Below are 19,212 nucleotides of genomic sequence, written 5' to 3'. Positions count from 1 at the left end.
ATGTCCTCATGGGTACTGTACCTCTATGTTGTATTTATGTTTATGGACTGCTTTTCAGAAAACCTGTTTTGAATGAAACGGATGGATAGAAAATACAAAACAGACATATTTCCCCAAGGAAGATAAGATATGGAACTGAATTTAAATAAACGAGAGAAAAAAAGCAAGGATAGGAAATATAAAATCAAATAAAAATAAAAATGAGGCAAGGATATGAAACAGCAAAAATATACATGAGAGGAGATAACAGTCATGAAAGGAGGGGAGGAGAGGAGATAACAGTCATGAAAGGAGAGGAGGAGATAACAGTCATGAAAGGAGAGGAGGAGATAACAGTCATGAAAGAAGAGGAGGAGAGGAGATAACAGTCATGAAAGGAGAGGAGGAGAGGAGATAACAGTCATGAAAGGAGAGGAGGAGAGGAGATAACAGTCATGAAAGGAGAGAAGGAGAGGAGATAACAGTCATGAAAGAAGAGGAGGAGAGGAGATAACAGTCATGAAAGGAGAGGAGGAGAGGAGATAACAGTCATGAAAGGAGAGGAGGAGAGGAGATAACAGTCATGAAAGGAGAGGAGGAGAGGAGATAACAGTCATGAAATGAGAGGAGGAGATAACAGTCATGAAAGGAGAGGAGGAGATAACAGTCATGAAAGGAGAGGAGGAGATAACAGTCATGAAAGGAGAGGAGGAGAGGAGATAACAGTCATGAAAGGAGAGTCGGAGAGGAGATAACAGTCATGAAAGGAGAGGAGGAGAGGAGATAACAGTCATGAAAGGAGAGGAGGAGAGGAGATAACAGTCATGAAAGGAGAGGAGGAGAGGAGATAACAGTCATGAAAGGAGAGGAGAGGAGATAACAATCATGAAAGGAGAGGAAGAGATAACAGTCATGAAAGGAGGAGAGGAGAGGAGATAACAGTCACGAAAGGAGAGGAGAAAACAGGCATGAAAGGAGAGGAGGAGAGGAGATAACAGTCATGAAAAGGTGATGGGAATGACTGGAGATCATCATCGCTGCTATGTGCCAAACATTTGGCTGGTCATTTTCCAGGCATGAACAATTCAGGACATTTCAGCGGGGGAGGCTTTGGCACAGAAATAACTCATTCAAAATGCAAATTGGTAATCAAGTCAGACATGAGCAGCAAGGAAACTGTTAATTTTCACACAAAGCAAACTTAATATGAGACAACCTGTGACTTGTCTCATTATCATCTCACATCGAGCCCCTAAAAACATCATCGTGTCGCCGAGATGAGACAACCTTTTCCAAAGCAACCTTTTCACGTACATGCTTGTTATAGAAGACTATCTGCTACAGCCTTTACATGTGTTTAGTGCCACCTCCGCATAGCAAATGGCGTGCTGTATCTCCTCTCAAAAACTGTAAGAATTAGAATTCACAAGCAGGCCTCAGATAATCTGCAATATTCATCTTCCTCCACAATGTATTGAGTATTGTCTAGACTATGAATGGAGAATGCATGACATTATCCTACTTTCTGGTTTTAGGCCGACTTCATTAAGGCAACTGAGAAAATTGCGCTGCGATTTAATAGAACATCAATTAGATGATAAAAAGAACGGTGGGTTCTGCATGAGGCACTTATTAGCATAATACAGTACGGTCCTTTTCTAGGCAATAATCTACAATATTCCCGACATTTAACCTTTTTTTCCCTGAAATCGGAGGAATATGCTGCATCTGCAATTTCCTAGAGGGACTTTTGTTGTTATGGTTTATAGCAAAACTACACCTTGCTTTTCACTTGCTACACATAATGACATAAAGCCTTTTCAAAGAAAGCATGGTGGTTTCTCGGTGGCCTAAGGCTCTGTTCTGATTTAAGCGTGGAAACGTTGCTCATAAAGTCTGACAACAGAGAACAGCTCTACTAACACACAGCCTTATGGGTTCAACTAAATGCAGGTGAACAGCAGTGATACTGGGAGGGGTGGTACTGTATGGAGCTAGTACCTAATACATCTACCCTGTCTTTTCTGGGGTTTTGTGTAAATAAGAATGAAAACAAACAATTCTTAAGAATACAAACTATTGATCTTCATGTCAAGCACACGAGCAGTGACAGTCACTCGATACTGATTGAGAGAAGTGTGAGCTCACCTTGACAAGTTCATAGTGTTGGATCCCATTGATCCCCACGTCTGGGTCAAATGCAGAGGGCACGGGGTATCGGGTGTTGATGGCAGTGTTCTCTGGGATGGAGATGTTTATTACGGTGGACTGGAAGAGTGGAGCGTTGTCATTGATGTCCTCAATCAGGAACCGGATCTTAACCAGACGGAAGATCTCGTCAGGCAGAACAGCGACCTCGATCTCGTAGAAGCAGCGCTTCTCGTTGAATACTCCTGAGCAGAGCTTCTCTCGGTCGATGCGGTGAGCCGTGGTGAAGATCTCCCCGGTGTTGGCCTCTACCCTCACCAAAGGCACATCGCCCGTTTTGTAGACGGGCTTAAACTGCAGTGGCGAGGACAGCTTGAAGTCAGGGTCAAGGTTCAGGTCCAAGTCCTTCCGTAGGTTCCCGATGCGGACATTCTCGGGCTGCTCCTCCCTCACCGTGTAGTCCTTCTCTTGGGCCCAGGACAGCAAGACCAGGCAGGTGAGTAACACCACCAGCACATGAGCATGACCTGCTAAGTCCATAATCAGAGAGGGTGGGAGTATTTTTTTCTTAAGGCTGCAACTCTGTCACTGGGGTAGAGAGAGAGAGAGAGAGAGAGAGAGAGAGAGAAAGAGAGAGAGAGAGTCATGTCTCTGCAAAAGTTACATGACACACAGGTTACGTCTGAAAAGCACACCCTATTCCCTGTATAGTGCACTACTTTTTGACACCCTATTTCCTGTATAGTGCACTACTTTTTGGCACCCTATTTCCTGTATAGTGCACTACTTTTTGGCACCCTATTCCCTGTATAGTGCACTACTTTTTGGCACCCTATTCCCTGTATAGTGCACTACTTTTTGGCACCCTATTTCCTGTATAGTGCACTACTTTTTGGCACCCTATTTCCTGTATAGTGCACTACTTTTTGGCACCCTATTTCCTGTATAGTGCACTACTTTTTGGCACCCTATTCCCTGTATAGTGCACTACTTTTTGGCACCCTATTCCCTGTATAGTGCACTACTTTTTGGCACCCTATTCCCTGTATAGTGCACTACTTTTTGGCACCCTATTTCCTGTATAGTGCACTACTTTTTGGCACCCTATTTCCTGTATAGTGCACTACTTTTTGGCACCCTATTTCCTGTATAGTGCACTACTTTTTGGCACCCTATTCCCTGTATAGTGCACTACTTTTTGGCACCCTATTTCCTGTATAGTGCACTACTTTTTGACCAGAGCTCTATGATCAAAAACAGTGCACTATTTAGGGAAGAGGGTTTCACTCAAACGCAGACCCATGTATTCTGACTGTAATTAGTATGATTCTCCCTTATGGAGAGGGTTGAACTTGACCTATCAACCTAACTAGCTCTGAGCCTGCATCCCTCCAATGTCTTTGAGAGCAAATTAACAGACATTTTACACAATTAACCTTTGATGACACCCCGTTGAACACAAAGACACGATCAGGTTATTAGTTGCCATATTCCATCAATCCGTTACATCGCAGTAATCCACCAATTCATATTTTCATCGCAGGGAGGGTGTGTGTGTGTGTGTGTGTGTGTGTATGTGTGTGTGTGTGTGTGTGTGTGTGTGTGTGTGTGTGTGAATCAGAGGAGATCATCATTGGCGTAGTCTATACACAAACTTGTATGAATGTTTTTTGATGAGTTTAGCCAGTGTGAGGCATTACGTTTGGTACATGAGTTGACCTTGCGGTGTCATCGGGTTTGAAAGATATGCATTCTGGGAATCAGTCAGATCGTTACGAACAGGAAACATGGGAACCCGACTAAGATTTGGTCCTGGTCTAAAGTACTATATATGTGTACTATATATGTGTACTATATATGTGTACTATATATGTGTACTATATATGTGTACTATATATGTGTACTATATATGGGCTATGGTACTATTTAGGATGCAGACTACATCTATCTTCCAGTGTGGTGGATAGGTGTTACTGCGTGTGCAATAACCTTCATTTTAATGCAGAACCATAGATTAGAAAAAACATTTTAACAGCAAATTAACTTAAAAGTCTCTGGAAGAAGAAAAAACATGTAAAAAAAAAAAAAAAAAACTGGAATGTGAACGATTCCGTGAATGCCCAGCCATATGAAAACAACATGTTCTGCATAACAATGAATTGACGCGTTACGAAAGCCACCATGTCTCACATTAGGATATAATTATATTATCATAGAATATAATCATAAAATGAAATCATTACCATTAGTTAATCGAGTTTTCTCTAACATGCTACATGTATTGTTATTGCCTGATCTCTCTCTATCATTAAGCCCATGGTAAATTAGTAAATAGTCAATAGTAAAAAGAATAACACCCTATGGTTTTCAGCACCGTCTGACAGTATTCATAAATCAGTGTTTTCTTATTTTATGCCAGTTTACTTGGTAGATAATTCCACCAATTCTATCATGGGCTTTGTGTGCTAAAACCTGCCTGGAGGGCAAAGGTCCCTATTGCCAAAACCAAACTAGGCCATCCAAAAAAGGGAGCATGGAAATATGACGACAGTTGATCTGCTTCTTATAGCAAGAACAACTTTCAGGTTATTTGGATTAGAATTTACGGTAACACTATACTTTTTAAAATTTTATTTCAGGTCTTTATTTCAGGTTTTACAAGGGAGACCTGGACCAGCGGAGACATGAAGTTTGTTTAATTAGTGCATTATCATGCAGGTGTGATGCGTTTTAAGATGTGTCACGAGGGCCCGCCTCTGCTTAAGTATGTAGCGCCCCTCATTGTTGGCTCAGTGAGACACATTTTTTTATTCAACTTTAGTATCAAGAAATATTCCAAAATTGTGGAAAGTTTTCTACCACTCCATAAGGGATAGTAATGATCTTATAATCATTTTTGACCCATTTCCATGGATCCCTTGTCTTGCAAAAATACTATTATCATTGGTCAACAAACAAATCTGTAAATTGTGTTCTTAATGGGAATTAATCTATCTGGATTCAGACCTAAACATAGCACCACTATGGCTACCATGCTTGTTGTAAATTATATTGCAAATGCCTTAGATGAAATAATGAATTGTACTGCCATGTTTGTAGCCTTGTCAAAAGCTTCTGATACTGATTCTGATTAATAAGCTGTCCTCCATAGGGTTGGGTAAAGATGTATGTCAACGGTTTCTTAATTATCTCAATGACAGAATTCAGGACATCAAGGTAGATGTGGTCAAATAGGAGTTCCTTGAGTTACATAAAGGGGTGCCCCAAGGTTCGATCCTCGGCCCACTACTGTTTAAAATCTAAATAAATAACATTGATAATGCTGTAAAATTATGTTTTATATAAATTTATATGCAGATGATACAGGTTTGTACTCAATTGCTCCATCGGTGGGCCGAGACTTTTCACATTTGAAGTTTGATTTTTATAGCACTGTAGAGGTCATGGATCTAAAGCTAGTGCTAAATGTAAACAAAACAACAGATGTAAATGCATTTGTAATGACTAGTTTGAACGGTACAAAATTTGAGCGAGTTCCTTCCTAGAAATATATTGGTATCTTCCTTGACAACAAACTGTCATTTAAAAAACATGTCACTGAGCTGGTGAAGAAGTTGAAGTTGAGGTTGGTTTATTTTACAGAAAAAAAAGCATGTCTGACTTTGGTTAATAGGAAGGAAATTGTCCAAGACACTTTTATGTCTGTTTTAGATCCTGGGGATATTATCTATATGCGTGCAGCAGCAGCTACACTTAAACCACAATATTATGTTTTTGTGCCCTTAGGTTTATTACTGAGATGATTCTAGAACTCACAATTGTTTCCTACGGTTTATTACTGGTGATGCTTCTAGAACTCACCATTGTACCCTTAGTTTTATTACTGGTGATGATTCTAGAACTCACCATTGGGCCCTTAGGTTTATTACTGGTGATGGTTCTAGAACTCACCATTGGGCCCTTAGGTTTATTACTGGTGATGGTTCTAGAACTCACCATTGGTCCTTAGGTTTATTACTGATGATGGTTCTAGAACTCACCATTGTTCCCTTATGTTTATTACTGGTGATGGTTCTAGAACTCACCATTGTTCCCTTAGTTTTATTACTGGTGATGATTCTAGAACTCAACATTGTTCCCTTAGTTTATTACTGGTGATGGTTCTAGAACTCACCATTGGTCCTTAGGTTTATTACATGTGATGGTTATGGAACTCACCATTGTGCCATTAGGTTTATTACTGGTGATGATTCTAGAACTCAACATTGTTCCCTTAGTTTTATTACTGGTGATGATTCTAGAACTCACCATTGGGCCCTTAGGTTTATTACTGGTGATGGTTCTAGAACTCATCATTGGGCCCTTAGGTTTATTACTGGTGATGGTTCTAGAACGTCCTTAGGTTTATTACTGATGATGGTTCTAGAACTCACCATTGTTCCCTTAGGTTTATTACTGGTGATGGTTCTAGAACTCATCATTGGGCCCTTAGGTTTATTACTGGTGATGGTTCTAGAACGTCCTTAGGTTTATTACTGATGATGGTTCTAGAACTCACCATTGTTCCCTTAGGTTTATTACTGGTGATGGTTCTAGAACTCACCATTGTTCCCTTAGTTGTATTACTGGTGATGATTCTAGAACTCAATATTGTGCCCTTAGTTTATTACTGGTAATGGTTCTAGAACTCACCATTGGTCCTTAGGTTTATTACATGTGATGGTTATGGAACTCACCATTGTGCCATTAGGTTTATTACTGGTGATGATTCTAGAACTCAACATTGTTCCCTTAGTTTTATTACTGGTGATTATTCTAGAACTCACCATTGGACACAGGTTTATTACTGGTGATGATTCTCGAACTCACCATTGAGCCCTTAGGTTTATTACTGGTGATGATTCTCGAACTCACCATTGTTCCCTTAGTTTTATTACGGGTGATGATTCTAGAACTCACCATTGGACATTTAGGTTTATTGCTGGTGATGATTCTAGAACTCACCATTGTGTTTTGTGTCAAAAAGTGGGTTGGGCCTCTTTAAATGTAAGGAGAGAACAGCATTGTCTTGTGTTGATCTACAAAGCACTGATGCAGAAACTATCAATTTAGACTTACAAATTCCCAAACCCAGTCTCAGGCTTGAATAACACTGGATGCCCCTTCGGTTTCCACAGATTTGGGTAAAGCTTATTTTAGTTTTTTTGCGCCCTTTATGTGAAACAATTTACAGAGTCATGATCGGAGACATCTATGTTGATAAATATGTCTGTTTTTCTTAATATGTTTTGTCATGTTGCGTATTGTATGTGTTTGACGTATTCATGCAGGGCTCATCTGTAAAACAGATCCTAGTCTCAGTATGACTTCAAAATAAAGGTGATATAAAATAGGAGAATTCATGACCCCTTTTTAATGTCAAACCTTGGAAGACATCTTAAAAGAAATAGTACATAACACCACAGCTGCAATACACTGGGGTTAAACATGGATGTATTCAATAACGCTTCGCGTTTCAACGTTATTTTTTACATCATTCCAACAACTTACATCCAATCACTAACATATGAATTTGTTATTTACGTCTCGCTGCATTCCAGGCCTACCCATCTGATCTCTGAGCATTTACCATAAGCCTTATAGGAGATGTAGACTCACACAACACATTGGTTTAGGAGGTAATAAAGAGAGTATCAATCTTCCTTCCATTTCCCCTCCCAGCTCCGTTGTATTAATATTCATTAATATATTACTATTAATATAGCCCTTATTTTAATATCCATCACAGAGATGTTGCACAGCTGTGTTGAGAAGCGTTTACTGTGTCAACTGTGCATTTTCTATCGACAGTACATAGGGACAGAGCTAGTACACTGTCTTGAGAATGAATCTATGACTACCGTACGAAAACTTTACAATATGGGACATTTTACAATGAGACGGTGGTGCCATCTAACTGCCATAGCAGCATCCCTAAAAAGTAAATCAATTACTACAATAGTTGAAGGATTTAATCAAACTCATTTGGAATCAGCCAGAAAGGCAAGGTGTTCTATTGTTAACTCCTATGATCTTATCTGACTGTCTTTCAGTCATTGTCATAATGAAGCACTCAGGTGAGACTCATTATAGGGTTAGAATCCTTATAGGGCTTTAGACTCATTAAAGGGATATACTCATTATAGAGATCGACTCATTATAAGGTTAGACACATTATAAGGTTTGGGTTAGACTCATTATAGGGTTAGACACATTATTGGGTTAACGTTAGACTCATTATAGGGTTCGGGTTAGAATCCTTATAGGATTTGACTCATTATAGGGTTAGACTCATTATAGGGTTAGAATCCTTATAGGATTAGACTCATTATAGGGTTAGAATCCTTATAGGGTTAGGGTTAGACTATTTATAGGGTTAAGTTTAGACTCATTATAGGGTTAGACTCATTATAGGATTAGACACATTATAATGTTTGGGTTAGAATCATTAAAGGGTTAAGTTTAGAATCATTATAGGGTTAGGTTTAGACTCATTATAGGGTTAGGGTTAGACTCATTATAGGGTTAAGTTTAGACTCATTATAGGATTAGATTCATTATAGGTATATAATCATTATAGGGATAGACTCATTATAGGGTTAAGGCTAGACTCATTATAGGGTTACGGTTAGAGTCATTATAGGGTTAGACTCATTATAGGGTTAACTTTACACTCATTATAGGGTTTGGGTTAGAATCATTATAGGTTTAGACTCATTATAAGGATAGACTCATTATAGGGTTATGGTTAGACTCAATACAGGGTTAGAATCATTCTAAGGTTTGGGTTAGACTGAATATAGGGTTAAGTTTAGACTCATTATAGGATTAGTCTCACTATAGGTTTATAGGGATAGACTCAATATAGTGTTAGACTCCTTATAGGGTTAGACTCATTATAGGGTTAGACTCATTATAGGGTTAAGGTTAGACTCAGTATAGGGTTAAGTTTAGACGCATTACAGGATTAGTCTCACTATAGGTTTATACTCATTATAGGGATAGACTCAATATAGTGTTAGACTCATTATAGGGGTAGGGTTAGACTCCTTATAGTGTTAGACTCCTTATAGGGTTAGACTCATTATAGGGTTAGACTCATTATAGGGTTAAGGTTAGACTCAGTATAGGGTTACGATTAGACTCAGTGTAGGGATAGACTCATTATAGTGTCAGACTCATTATAGGGTACATTTTAGACTCATTATAGGGTTCGGGTTAGAATCATTAGAGGGTTAGATTCATTATAAGGTTAGGATTCCACTCATTATAGGGTTAGACATATTATAAGGATAGACTCATTATAGGGTTAGGGTTAGACTCATTATAGGGTTAGACTCATTATTAGGATAGACTCATTATAGGGTTATGGTTAGACTCAATATAGGGTTAGGGTTAGAATCATTATAGGGTTAGGGTTAGACTCATTATAGGGTTAGGGTTAGACTCATTATAGGGTTAGACTCATTTTTAGGTTTAAACTCATTATAGGGATAGACTCATTATAGGGTCAGTTTTAGACTGATTATAGGGTTAGCCTCATTATAGGGTTAGACTCATTATAGGGTTAGGGTTAGACTCATTATAGGGTTAGACTCATTATAGGGTTAGACTCATTATAGGGTACGTTTTAGACTCATTATAGGGTTCGGGTTAGAATCATTATAGGGTTAGACTCATTATAGGGTTAGACTCATTATAGGGTTAAGGTTAGACTCAGTATAGGGTTACGATTAGACTCAGTGTAGGGATAGACTCATTATAGTGTCAGACTCATTATAGGGTACATTTTAGACTCATTATAGGGTTCGGGTTAGAATCATTAGAGGGTTAGATTCATTATAAGGTTAGGATTCGACTCATTATAGGGTTAGACATATTATAAGGATAGACTCATTATAGGGTTAGGGTTAGACTCATTATAGGGTTAGACTCATTATTAGGATAGACTCATTATAGGGTTATGGTTAGACTCAATATAGGGTTAGGGTTAGAATCATTATAGGGTTAGGGTTAGACTCATTATAGGGTTAGGGTTAGACTCATTATATGGTTAGACTCATTTTTAGGTTTAAACTCATTATAGGGATAGACTCATTATAGGGTCAGTTTTAGACTGATTATAGGGTTAGCCTCATTATAGGGTTAGACTCATTATAGGGTTAGGGTTAGACTCATTATAGGGTTAGACTCATTATAGGGTTAGACTCATTATAGGGTACGTTTTAGACTCATTATAGGGTTCGGGTTAGAATCATTATAGGGTTAGACTCATTATAGGGTTAGACTCATTATAGGGTTAAGGTTAGACTCAGTATAGGGTTACGATTAGACTCAGTGTAGGGATAGACTCATTATAGTGTCAGACTCATTATAGGGTACATTTTAGACTCATTATAGGGTTCGGGTTAGAATCATTAGAGGGTTAGATTCATTATAAGGTTAGGATTCGACTCATTATAGGGTTAGACATATTATAAGGATAGACTCATTATAGGGTTAGGGTTAGACTCATTATAGGGTTAGACTCATTATTAGGATAGACTCATTATAGGGTTATGGTTAGACTCAATATAGGGTTAGGGTTAGAATCATTATAGGGTTAGGGTTAGACTCATTATAGGGTTAGGGTTAGACTCATTATAGGGTTAGACTCATTTTTAGGTTTAAACTCATTATAGGGATAGACTCATTATAGGGTCAGTTTTAGACTGATTATAGGGTTAGCCTCATTATAGGGTTAGACTCATTATAGGGTTAGGGTTAGACTCATTATAGGGTTAGACTCATTATAGGGTTAGACTCATTATAGGGTACGTTTTAGACTCATTATAGGGTTCGGGTTAGAATCATTATAGGGTTGGACTCATTATAGGGATAGACTCATTATAGGGTTAAACTCAATTTGGGGTTGGGGTTAAGCTCATTATAGGGTTAGACTCATTATAGGGTTAGGGTTAGACTCATTATAGGGTTAGACTCATTATAGCGTTAGACTCATTATAGGGTTAGGGTTAGACTCATTATAGGGATAGACTCATTATAATGTTAAGGTTAGACTCATTATAGGATTAAACTCATTATAGGATAAGACTCCACAATGAGTAGGGTTTGTATTAGAATCATTATAGTAATAGACTCATTATAGGGTTAGATGAATTATATGGATAGACTCATTATAGGGATAGACTCATTATAGGGTTGTGTTTAGACTCATTATACGGTTGGGGTTAGACTCATAGTTTTTGACTCATTATAGGTTTAGGGTTAGACTCATTATAGGGTTAGGGTTAGACTCATTACAGGGTTGAGGTTAGACTCATTATAGTTTTTGACTCATAGGGTTAGGGTTAGACTCATTATAGGGTTAGGCTTAAACTCATTATAAGATTTACACTCATCATAGGGTTAGGTTTAGACTCATTATAGGGTTAGGTTTAGACTCATTATAGGGTTGGGGTTAGACTCATTATAGGGTTACGTTTAGACTCGTTATAGGGTTGGGGTTAGACTCATTATAGGGTTGGGGTTAGACTCATTATAGGGTTAGGTTTAGACTCATTATAGGGTTGGGGTTAGACTCATTATAGGGTTGGGGTTAGACTCATTATAGGGTTAGGTTTAGACTCATTTTGGGGTTAGGTTTAGACTCATTATAGGGTTAGGTTTAGACTCATTATAGGGTTAGGTTTAGACTCATTATAGGGTTAGGGTTAGACTCATTATAGGGTTAGGGTTAGACTCATTATAGGGTTAGGTTTAGACTCATTATAGGGTTGGGGTTAGGCTCCTTATAGGGTTAGGTTTAGACTCCTTATAGGGTTAGGTTTAGACTCATTATAGAGTTGGGGTTAGACTCATTATAGGGTTAGGTTTAGACTCATTATAGGGTTAGGTTTAGACTCATTATAGGGTTACGTTTAGACTCGTTATAGGGTTGGGGTTAGACTCATTATAGGGTTGGGGTTAGACTCATTATAGGGTTAGGTTTAGACTCGTTATAGGGTTAGGGTTAGACTCATTATAGGGTTGGGGTTAGACTCATTGTAGGGTTAGGTTTAGACTCGTTATAGGGTTGGGGTTAGACTCATTATAGGGTTAGGTTTAGACTCGTTATAGGGTTAGGTTTAGACTCATTATAGGGTTAGGTTTAGACTCATTATAGAGTTGGGGTTAGACTCATTATAGGGTTAGGTTTAGACTCATTATAGGGTTAGGTTTAGACTCATTATAGGGTTAGGTTTAGACTCATTATAGGGTTACGTTTAGACTTGTTATAGGGTTGGGGTTAGACTCATTATAGGGTTGGGGTTAGACTCATTATAGGGTTAGGTTTAGACTCGTTATAGGGTTAGGGTTAGACTCATTATAGGGTTGGGGTTAGACTCATTATAGGGTTAGGTTTAGACTCGTTATAGGGTTGGGGTTAGACTCATTATAGGGTTAGGGTTAGACTCATTATAGGGTTAGGTTTAGACTCGTTATAGGGTTAGGTTTAGACTCATTATAGGGTTAGGTTTAGACTCATTATAGAGTTGGGGTTAGACTCATTATAGGGTTAGGTTTAGACTCATTATAGGGTTGGGGTTAGACTCATTATAGGGTTAGGTTTAGACTCATTATAGGGTTAGGTTTAGACTCCTTATAGGGTTGGGGTTAGACTCATTATAGGGTTAGGTTTAGACTCATTATAGGGTTAGGGTTAGACTCATTATAGGGTTAGGTTTAGACTCCTTATAGGGTTGGGGTTAGACTCATTATAGGGTTAGGTTTAGACTCATTATAGGGTTAGGTTTAGACTCCTTATAGGGTTGGGGTTAGACTCATTATAGGGTTAGGTTTAGACTCATTATAGGGTTAGGTTTAGACTCATTATAGAGTTGGGGTTAGACTCATTATAGGGTTAGGTTTAGACTCATTATAGGGTTGGGGTTAGACTCATTATAAGCACTGCATGGGGGTTGTGGTTTGTTTGTCTTTGAAGTTTTCACCTTTCCTAGAGAGAAAGAAGGGCTCATTTAGCCACGTTCTGCACAGATCTTTCTCCAAATTACACCATCTTCAAAACTATGCATTGGATCTAATGGGATTGAGCAATGAGATACAACTTTTACAGTTTCAAAAAAGAACAGTTTGACAACGAAGAATTGGGAAAATAATGAATGAACGAATAATGAAAATAAAGTTTAAATGTCAATCAAGCAGAACATCTTTCCATGCTAACATTTCACTAGGCTCCAGAAAGAGCTATTTTGAGCCCTAGGCGAGACAACTCTGCTTCTCTCCTCTCTCTGGAGACAGAGCTGAACGGGGGAGGCTAGTAGCAGACAGCTCCTGGATTACTTTACATGACAATATGATGGACAGGCCGTTCGGGCAGGCTAGTATTATCAGACTGAGCTGTGGCAGAGGAGAGAGGGGGGTGGGGGAACACCTTCACCTTCCCAAAGAATGTATTTATCTGGCATCTTAAACGAAAGATTGATGGAGTCACTCCAGAAATGTTGTTCTCTATCCCCAAAACTGTGATTTGGGTGTCCATGGATATACATGAAGAGATATTTCTTAAAGCCTTTGCAAGCTGGACTTGCAAAGCGACACAATCTTGGTAACCCCAGTCTCTATCTCTCTTGGTTTCATGGAGCTTCGACAGACTGGCAGACAGACAGGTTTATTGTCAAGATATATTCAGTCTTCCTTTAAAAGATCTACAGCCTAGAAGTTTCCTTATCTAGTTGTCACAAGAGGAATGATGGTAGATTTCTCATCACTGAGTAATGACTGTGGTCTTCAGAGCTGGGGAAGAGAAGATTCTTGCTGATAAGAATGAACCATTTTAAAAATAGCTAATTAGTATTGTTTTTTGACATTTTAGCTCAGATAAGACTAATACATTGTCAATATGTCTTAAATTCTTCAGTCAAATTTGTTAAAAATTTGTTTAGTCCCAATGTACATTAAATGCATCAATCATATATCAATCCCGAGGTAAAATAAATCAAACATTTCAAAGTTATGAGAATAATGTTTTGCTTTTGTGCAGTTGCATTATTTTCTGGATAGAAATGTCAACACGGTGAGATAATAATCAAAACAAATTTCTGTTTTTAATATGAGAAAGAAAACGTCAAGATTTTCCATAGATGCATCACTAAGAATGACCAACACAGAGGTGATAACGTCACAAAAAAATTGGCATGAAAATCCTTTACATCGTGTCACGTCAGTTCATGTGATAACACTCTGAGTACCTCTAGAGGGCAGCGAAGAGACGTGTCAGTTAATTACACATGGAATACTACCAGCGCCAATATAAATATCAGGATCATTTGAACATCTAATGCTAAAGAGTAAAATTGTAAAATGTTTGATAACATTTGCTTTATTCAAACTTTTGATTGGATAGTCAAACAACCCTTCAAATCGATTTGTATTTGTCACAAACACAAGTTTGTTTGGTAGCTATTGAAAGTGGTGAATAGTATTAGTTCAGTATATTATTTTTTTAAATTCTAGGAAAGGGAATAGCAATCATTCTCGAGAAACCATTGGCTTGGTAAGCAGTTTTTTTTAACATCTATGCATTTGGAAAGGAAAAAAAGTAGTTTAGCACAGCAGGATTAAATGAGACGTGTTTGTTGTGTTAGCCAAAGAGTCGATGAAGACTATACTGTTCACAATAAAATACACATAATTGATACCCTTGACTGTGTTTCTCTGTTTGATGTTGACCATGCCCTACGAGACAGACATTATGTATGTGCAAATGTTTATCGTTCTAAATCATTGTGGAAGTTAGGCTACTGAAGAAATATAGACGTGATTTAAATTCAAAAACAATCATAGTTCAAGTTGTATTTGTCACATGCACAAGTACAGTGAAATTCATAACTTGAATGCTCTACCCAACAGCGCAGTAATCAATATCAAAATAGCATAGCCAATACAAACGCAGCATATAATAAAGACAAGCACAGTGCCAATAACACATGTACAATGTACAGGGATACTGGAGTGTTTCAGGAACATATGTAGATATAGGAGGGTATTAGAGAACGTGACTGGTAGCAGGATTATTATTAATAATAATAATAATAATAATAATAATAATAATAATAATGATAACACTACTAATAATAATAGTCATATAAAAATATATATATTATATAATTTAATATATATGATAATAATAATATAATATACATGATAATAATAATATAATATAATATATATGATAACAATAATATAATATAGTGCATATGATAATAATAATACAATATAATATATATGATGATAATAATATAATATATATGATAATAATAATATAATATATATGGTAATAATAATATGATGTAGTAGATATGATAATAATAATATAATAAAATATATATGATAACAATAATATAGTATATTATATATGCCAATAATAATATAGTACATATGATAATAATACTATAATATAATAAATATGAGAATAATAATATGATTTAATATATTTGATAGTATAATGTAATATATATGATAATAATAATATAATATATATGAACATAATAATATAATATATATGATAATAATAAAATAATAAAAAAATAATAATAATAATATCATGTAATAAATAAGATAAGAGGAAAAAGGAGGACCATTCACAACCACATTTTGAAGCTTGCAACTGAAGTCTCAGATATTGTTTTGGACACTGTTGATATAGCTTCACCAGCTATAAAACCATAAACCAATATAAAACCAGCTATTTATGATTTGGTGGACTTGTAAGAGGCAACACCAGACACAGTCAAAATTGCACATCCAAGTAGAACACTCAGACGTCATACTTAACTACCATTGAAGAATAGTTTATCATTCCACTGGGCAATAGTTAATTACCACAACTAAGGACAGGACAACTAAGCACTGGTGTACATTTGAATGAATGCAAAACTAAGAGACTGTAGATGTGTTATGATCACTAAGGTGTAGCTCTAAGAACTTAAGCGTTATCAATCTATGTTAGCCTACACTGCCTACACCATATCAATTATCAAAAAAGCTTAGAAGACTCAACACGTCTTTCTAAGAGTAAATTCAGACGTGTCTTGTAAGTCAGAAAATCATTAAGCAATCAATCTTGGATAACCTGCTGTGAATAAAATGTGAATAGCCTCCAGTTGCTCAAACAAGGAATAGACCTACGGTTAGTTTTTATAATAATAATCGTCCTCTACAATAACAGTATGACATCGCCTGCTATGTACAAATTTAAAGGCTATATGGTAGTGACTATGCTGCCCATGTGAATCCCCTCAATAAAATGAGCATGGATAGCCTAGTGCATGTCCTTTTCGAGCATGGAGCGTGTGGGTACTGTGTTTACTGTACAGCATATGTGCTACTCAAGAGCACTAATCAGTCCCTATATATCAAATAATGGACCTGCTGACAATGCTTTTGTAAAAGGGGATAATGCCCCTGAAGTTGAAAGGATAAACGCTGCATTCCAGTCGCGGTGTGCATTATCCATAATGCAATTTGACCAGGGAGGTCCGCTTTAATTATGAAACTCATTAACCGTCATTAGGGTTAGCAGTGTGGTTAAGATTAGGTATAAAATCTGATTTTTATGACTTTGTGGCTGTGCCAGCTAGTGACCGCTCTGCTAACCTGCTCATTAAACGTGCAGTCAAAAACTCACCTGCCGAAAAGTATGCGGTAGCCTAGTTTACACAGCCTACTTAAAACACGAATTTGAAAAAAGTATACCAATGTTGACCACGCACAGATAGAATAACTCATGACCGAGAATAATGGTTATGAGACAGCTAGGGTTGAATAGTCTATTCAATAATACCCTATAGGCTGCTTGAAGAAAACACAGTATAAATGTTTTGAAACGTGTCGTGTTCATAACTATAAAGACCTTTACTATAACGAGATGAATGTTGTTGTTTTTTTACACGATAGATTTTGGACTGACCAAATCCGATGCGTAAAAACAATGACTCAATGGGTGTCTCGTTTTAACGCTGAATGTGATTATTGTGTTGTTGCTTTTTTATCTATAAGTTGTTTGATAACATTTTTATGGTGCCAAACATACAACCCTGTAATTGAGCGACGCGAATCAACTGCGATGTGGCATCCGGTCCGTAGGAATATAGCCTACAGTTTGCGTAAATTGATGGTCAATTTGGCTTCCTATATTTGACCATCATCATAATATTATTTTCCTCTAGATCGGTTGAATACTTTCCTTTTAAATGTACCTATAATTTTCACATGACATGATACAGTAAAAACTTGTAGGATTGTATTCAGAATGAAATAAACTAATATTAGAAATGGATGATGTTACCTGTCTTTACTTGACACTAGTGATAGTAATGTTGACCTTCTATCCCTTCAAACAGAATATGGAAAATCAATCGCAATTCCCGTCACGTAGCGACATCAGGGCTTTAGAAGAAGAAGTGCCATAGAATTACACTGAAGTGGAAAAGTGGAGAAAAAAAAGATCCTCTTCTGGTAGCGGGAATCAAACAAAAAACACACATCAGGGTAGGGTTATCCACTACAGCAAATGATCCATGTCCTAAAAAAAGTCTATGGTCCACATGCGGGAGGCAAAGGCATTGATTGCCGATTTTTTTGTAACTCAAAGAGCCTATGTAATTCCTCTTCAGATATCGTGGGTTAACTGTGGTTCAATCGCGGGCGGCAGGAGAGATGCTGATGGTCCAAGTCGCTTGATTTACATGAAATAGCCCTGCGTGTGTTTTTAAAATGCTCTCTCTTGCAACAAATGGTGCAAATCGCTTGTATGGAAGACCGTTTCATTGATCATGTGTAACAGCGTTTTAACAATGCGCATAAACTTCCATCCAAGAGCGCACAAAAATTAAACAGTTTGGTACGATTACTGAAAACTTCAGCTTTTTCGGCACAGTTTTTTTTTAAAGGTTATTATTCAGCAACAAAAAATAATACATAAATGGGCTGTAGCCTGGGTAGTGTTCTGTCCCCCAACGGAGTTTGATGAAAGTGTTCCTTAGTGCGGTATCACTTACAGCGGGGCTGAAATAGACGTTATGCTGTATCTGTGTGCTAAGCTGTGCCTAGTTGTCTCAGTAGTATTGCATGAACCCGGTCCCTTAGTACTGCCCACCTCTCTGCCTCCAACTGACATCACTGTGGGAGGAGGGGCCTACAATACATATTACAGATCCCATCCTCTCCAATCCTCTTAAAGCTGCACTGCCGAGGAGCTCCCTGCATTGAGTTTTAGCTGGATGTCGAGTCTTGTGTTGACCACTACAAACACCACAAGATGCATCGGCTCTGCTGAAGCCTGGCTCCAATAACTGCCTGAGAAAGAGGGGGGACTGCACTAGCTTACCCTAACTCCCCCACATTGACTCCTGCACATTGACTCTGCACCGGTACCCCCTGTACATAGCCCAGCTGCTGTTATTTTACAGCAACTCTTTAATCATTTTTATGTTTTACTTCTTACTTATCTATTTCTTACCTAAAACGTATTTTTCTTAAACTGCATTGTTGGTTAAGGGTTTGTAAGTAAGCATTTCACTGTAAGGTCTACACGTGTTCTATTCAGTACGTGTGACAAATAGTGATTTGGTAACCGCCTGAGAAAGAGGGGGCACTACACTAACCTAGCTCCAATGACTGCCTGAGAACGATTGGGCACTGCACTAACCTAGCCTGGCTCCAATAAACACCTGAGAAAGAGAAGGCACTGCACTAACCTAGCCTGGCTCCAATAACCACCTGAGAAAGAGAGGGCACTGCACTAACCTAGCCTGGCTCCAATAACCACCTGAGAAAGAGAAGGCACTGCACTAACCTAGCCTGGCTCCAATAACCACCTGAGAAAGAGAGGGCACTGCACTAACCTAGCCTGGCTCCAATAACCACCTGAGAAAGAGAGGGCACTGCACTAACCTAGCCTGGCTTCAATAACCACCTGAGAAAGAGAGGGCACTGCACTAAACTAGCCTGGCTCCAATAACCACCTGAGAAAGAGAGGGCACT

General features: G+C 37.9%; 1 protein-coding gene across 1 annotated transcript in view; it reads right to left on the bottom strand.

Moving 5' to 3' along the window:
* The window catches only part of LOC139366578 (protocadherin-11 X-linked-like), a 44,855-nt gene extending 26,652 nt beyond the window's left edge, over positions 1-18,203 (bottom strand). The window contains exons 1-2 of the mRNA XM_071104232.1: positions 17,516-18,203; positions 2,128-2,715 (exon numbers count right to left, since the gene is read on the bottom strand). Of these exons, the coding sequence (XP_070960333.1) occupies positions 2,128-2,667 (540 nt within the window). The 5' untranslated portion in view covers positions 2,668-2,715; positions 17,516-18,203. The remainder of the gene's footprint in view (positions 1-2,127; positions 2,716-17,515) is intronic.
* Between the last annotated feature and the right edge of the window lie 1,009 nt (positions 18,204-19,212).

The sequence above is a fragment of the Oncorhynchus clarkii genome, chromosome 14 (genome assembly GCF_045791955.1).
Source record: "Oncorhynchus clarkii lewisi isolate Uvic-CL-2024 chromosome 14, UVic_Ocla_1.0, whole genome shotgun sequence".
Classification (NCBI taxonomy): Eukaryota; Metazoa; Chordata; class Actinopteri; order Salmoniformes; family Salmonidae; genus Oncorhynchus; species Oncorhynchus clarkii.
This window is presented reverse-complemented; position numbering and strand designations above follow the sequence as displayed.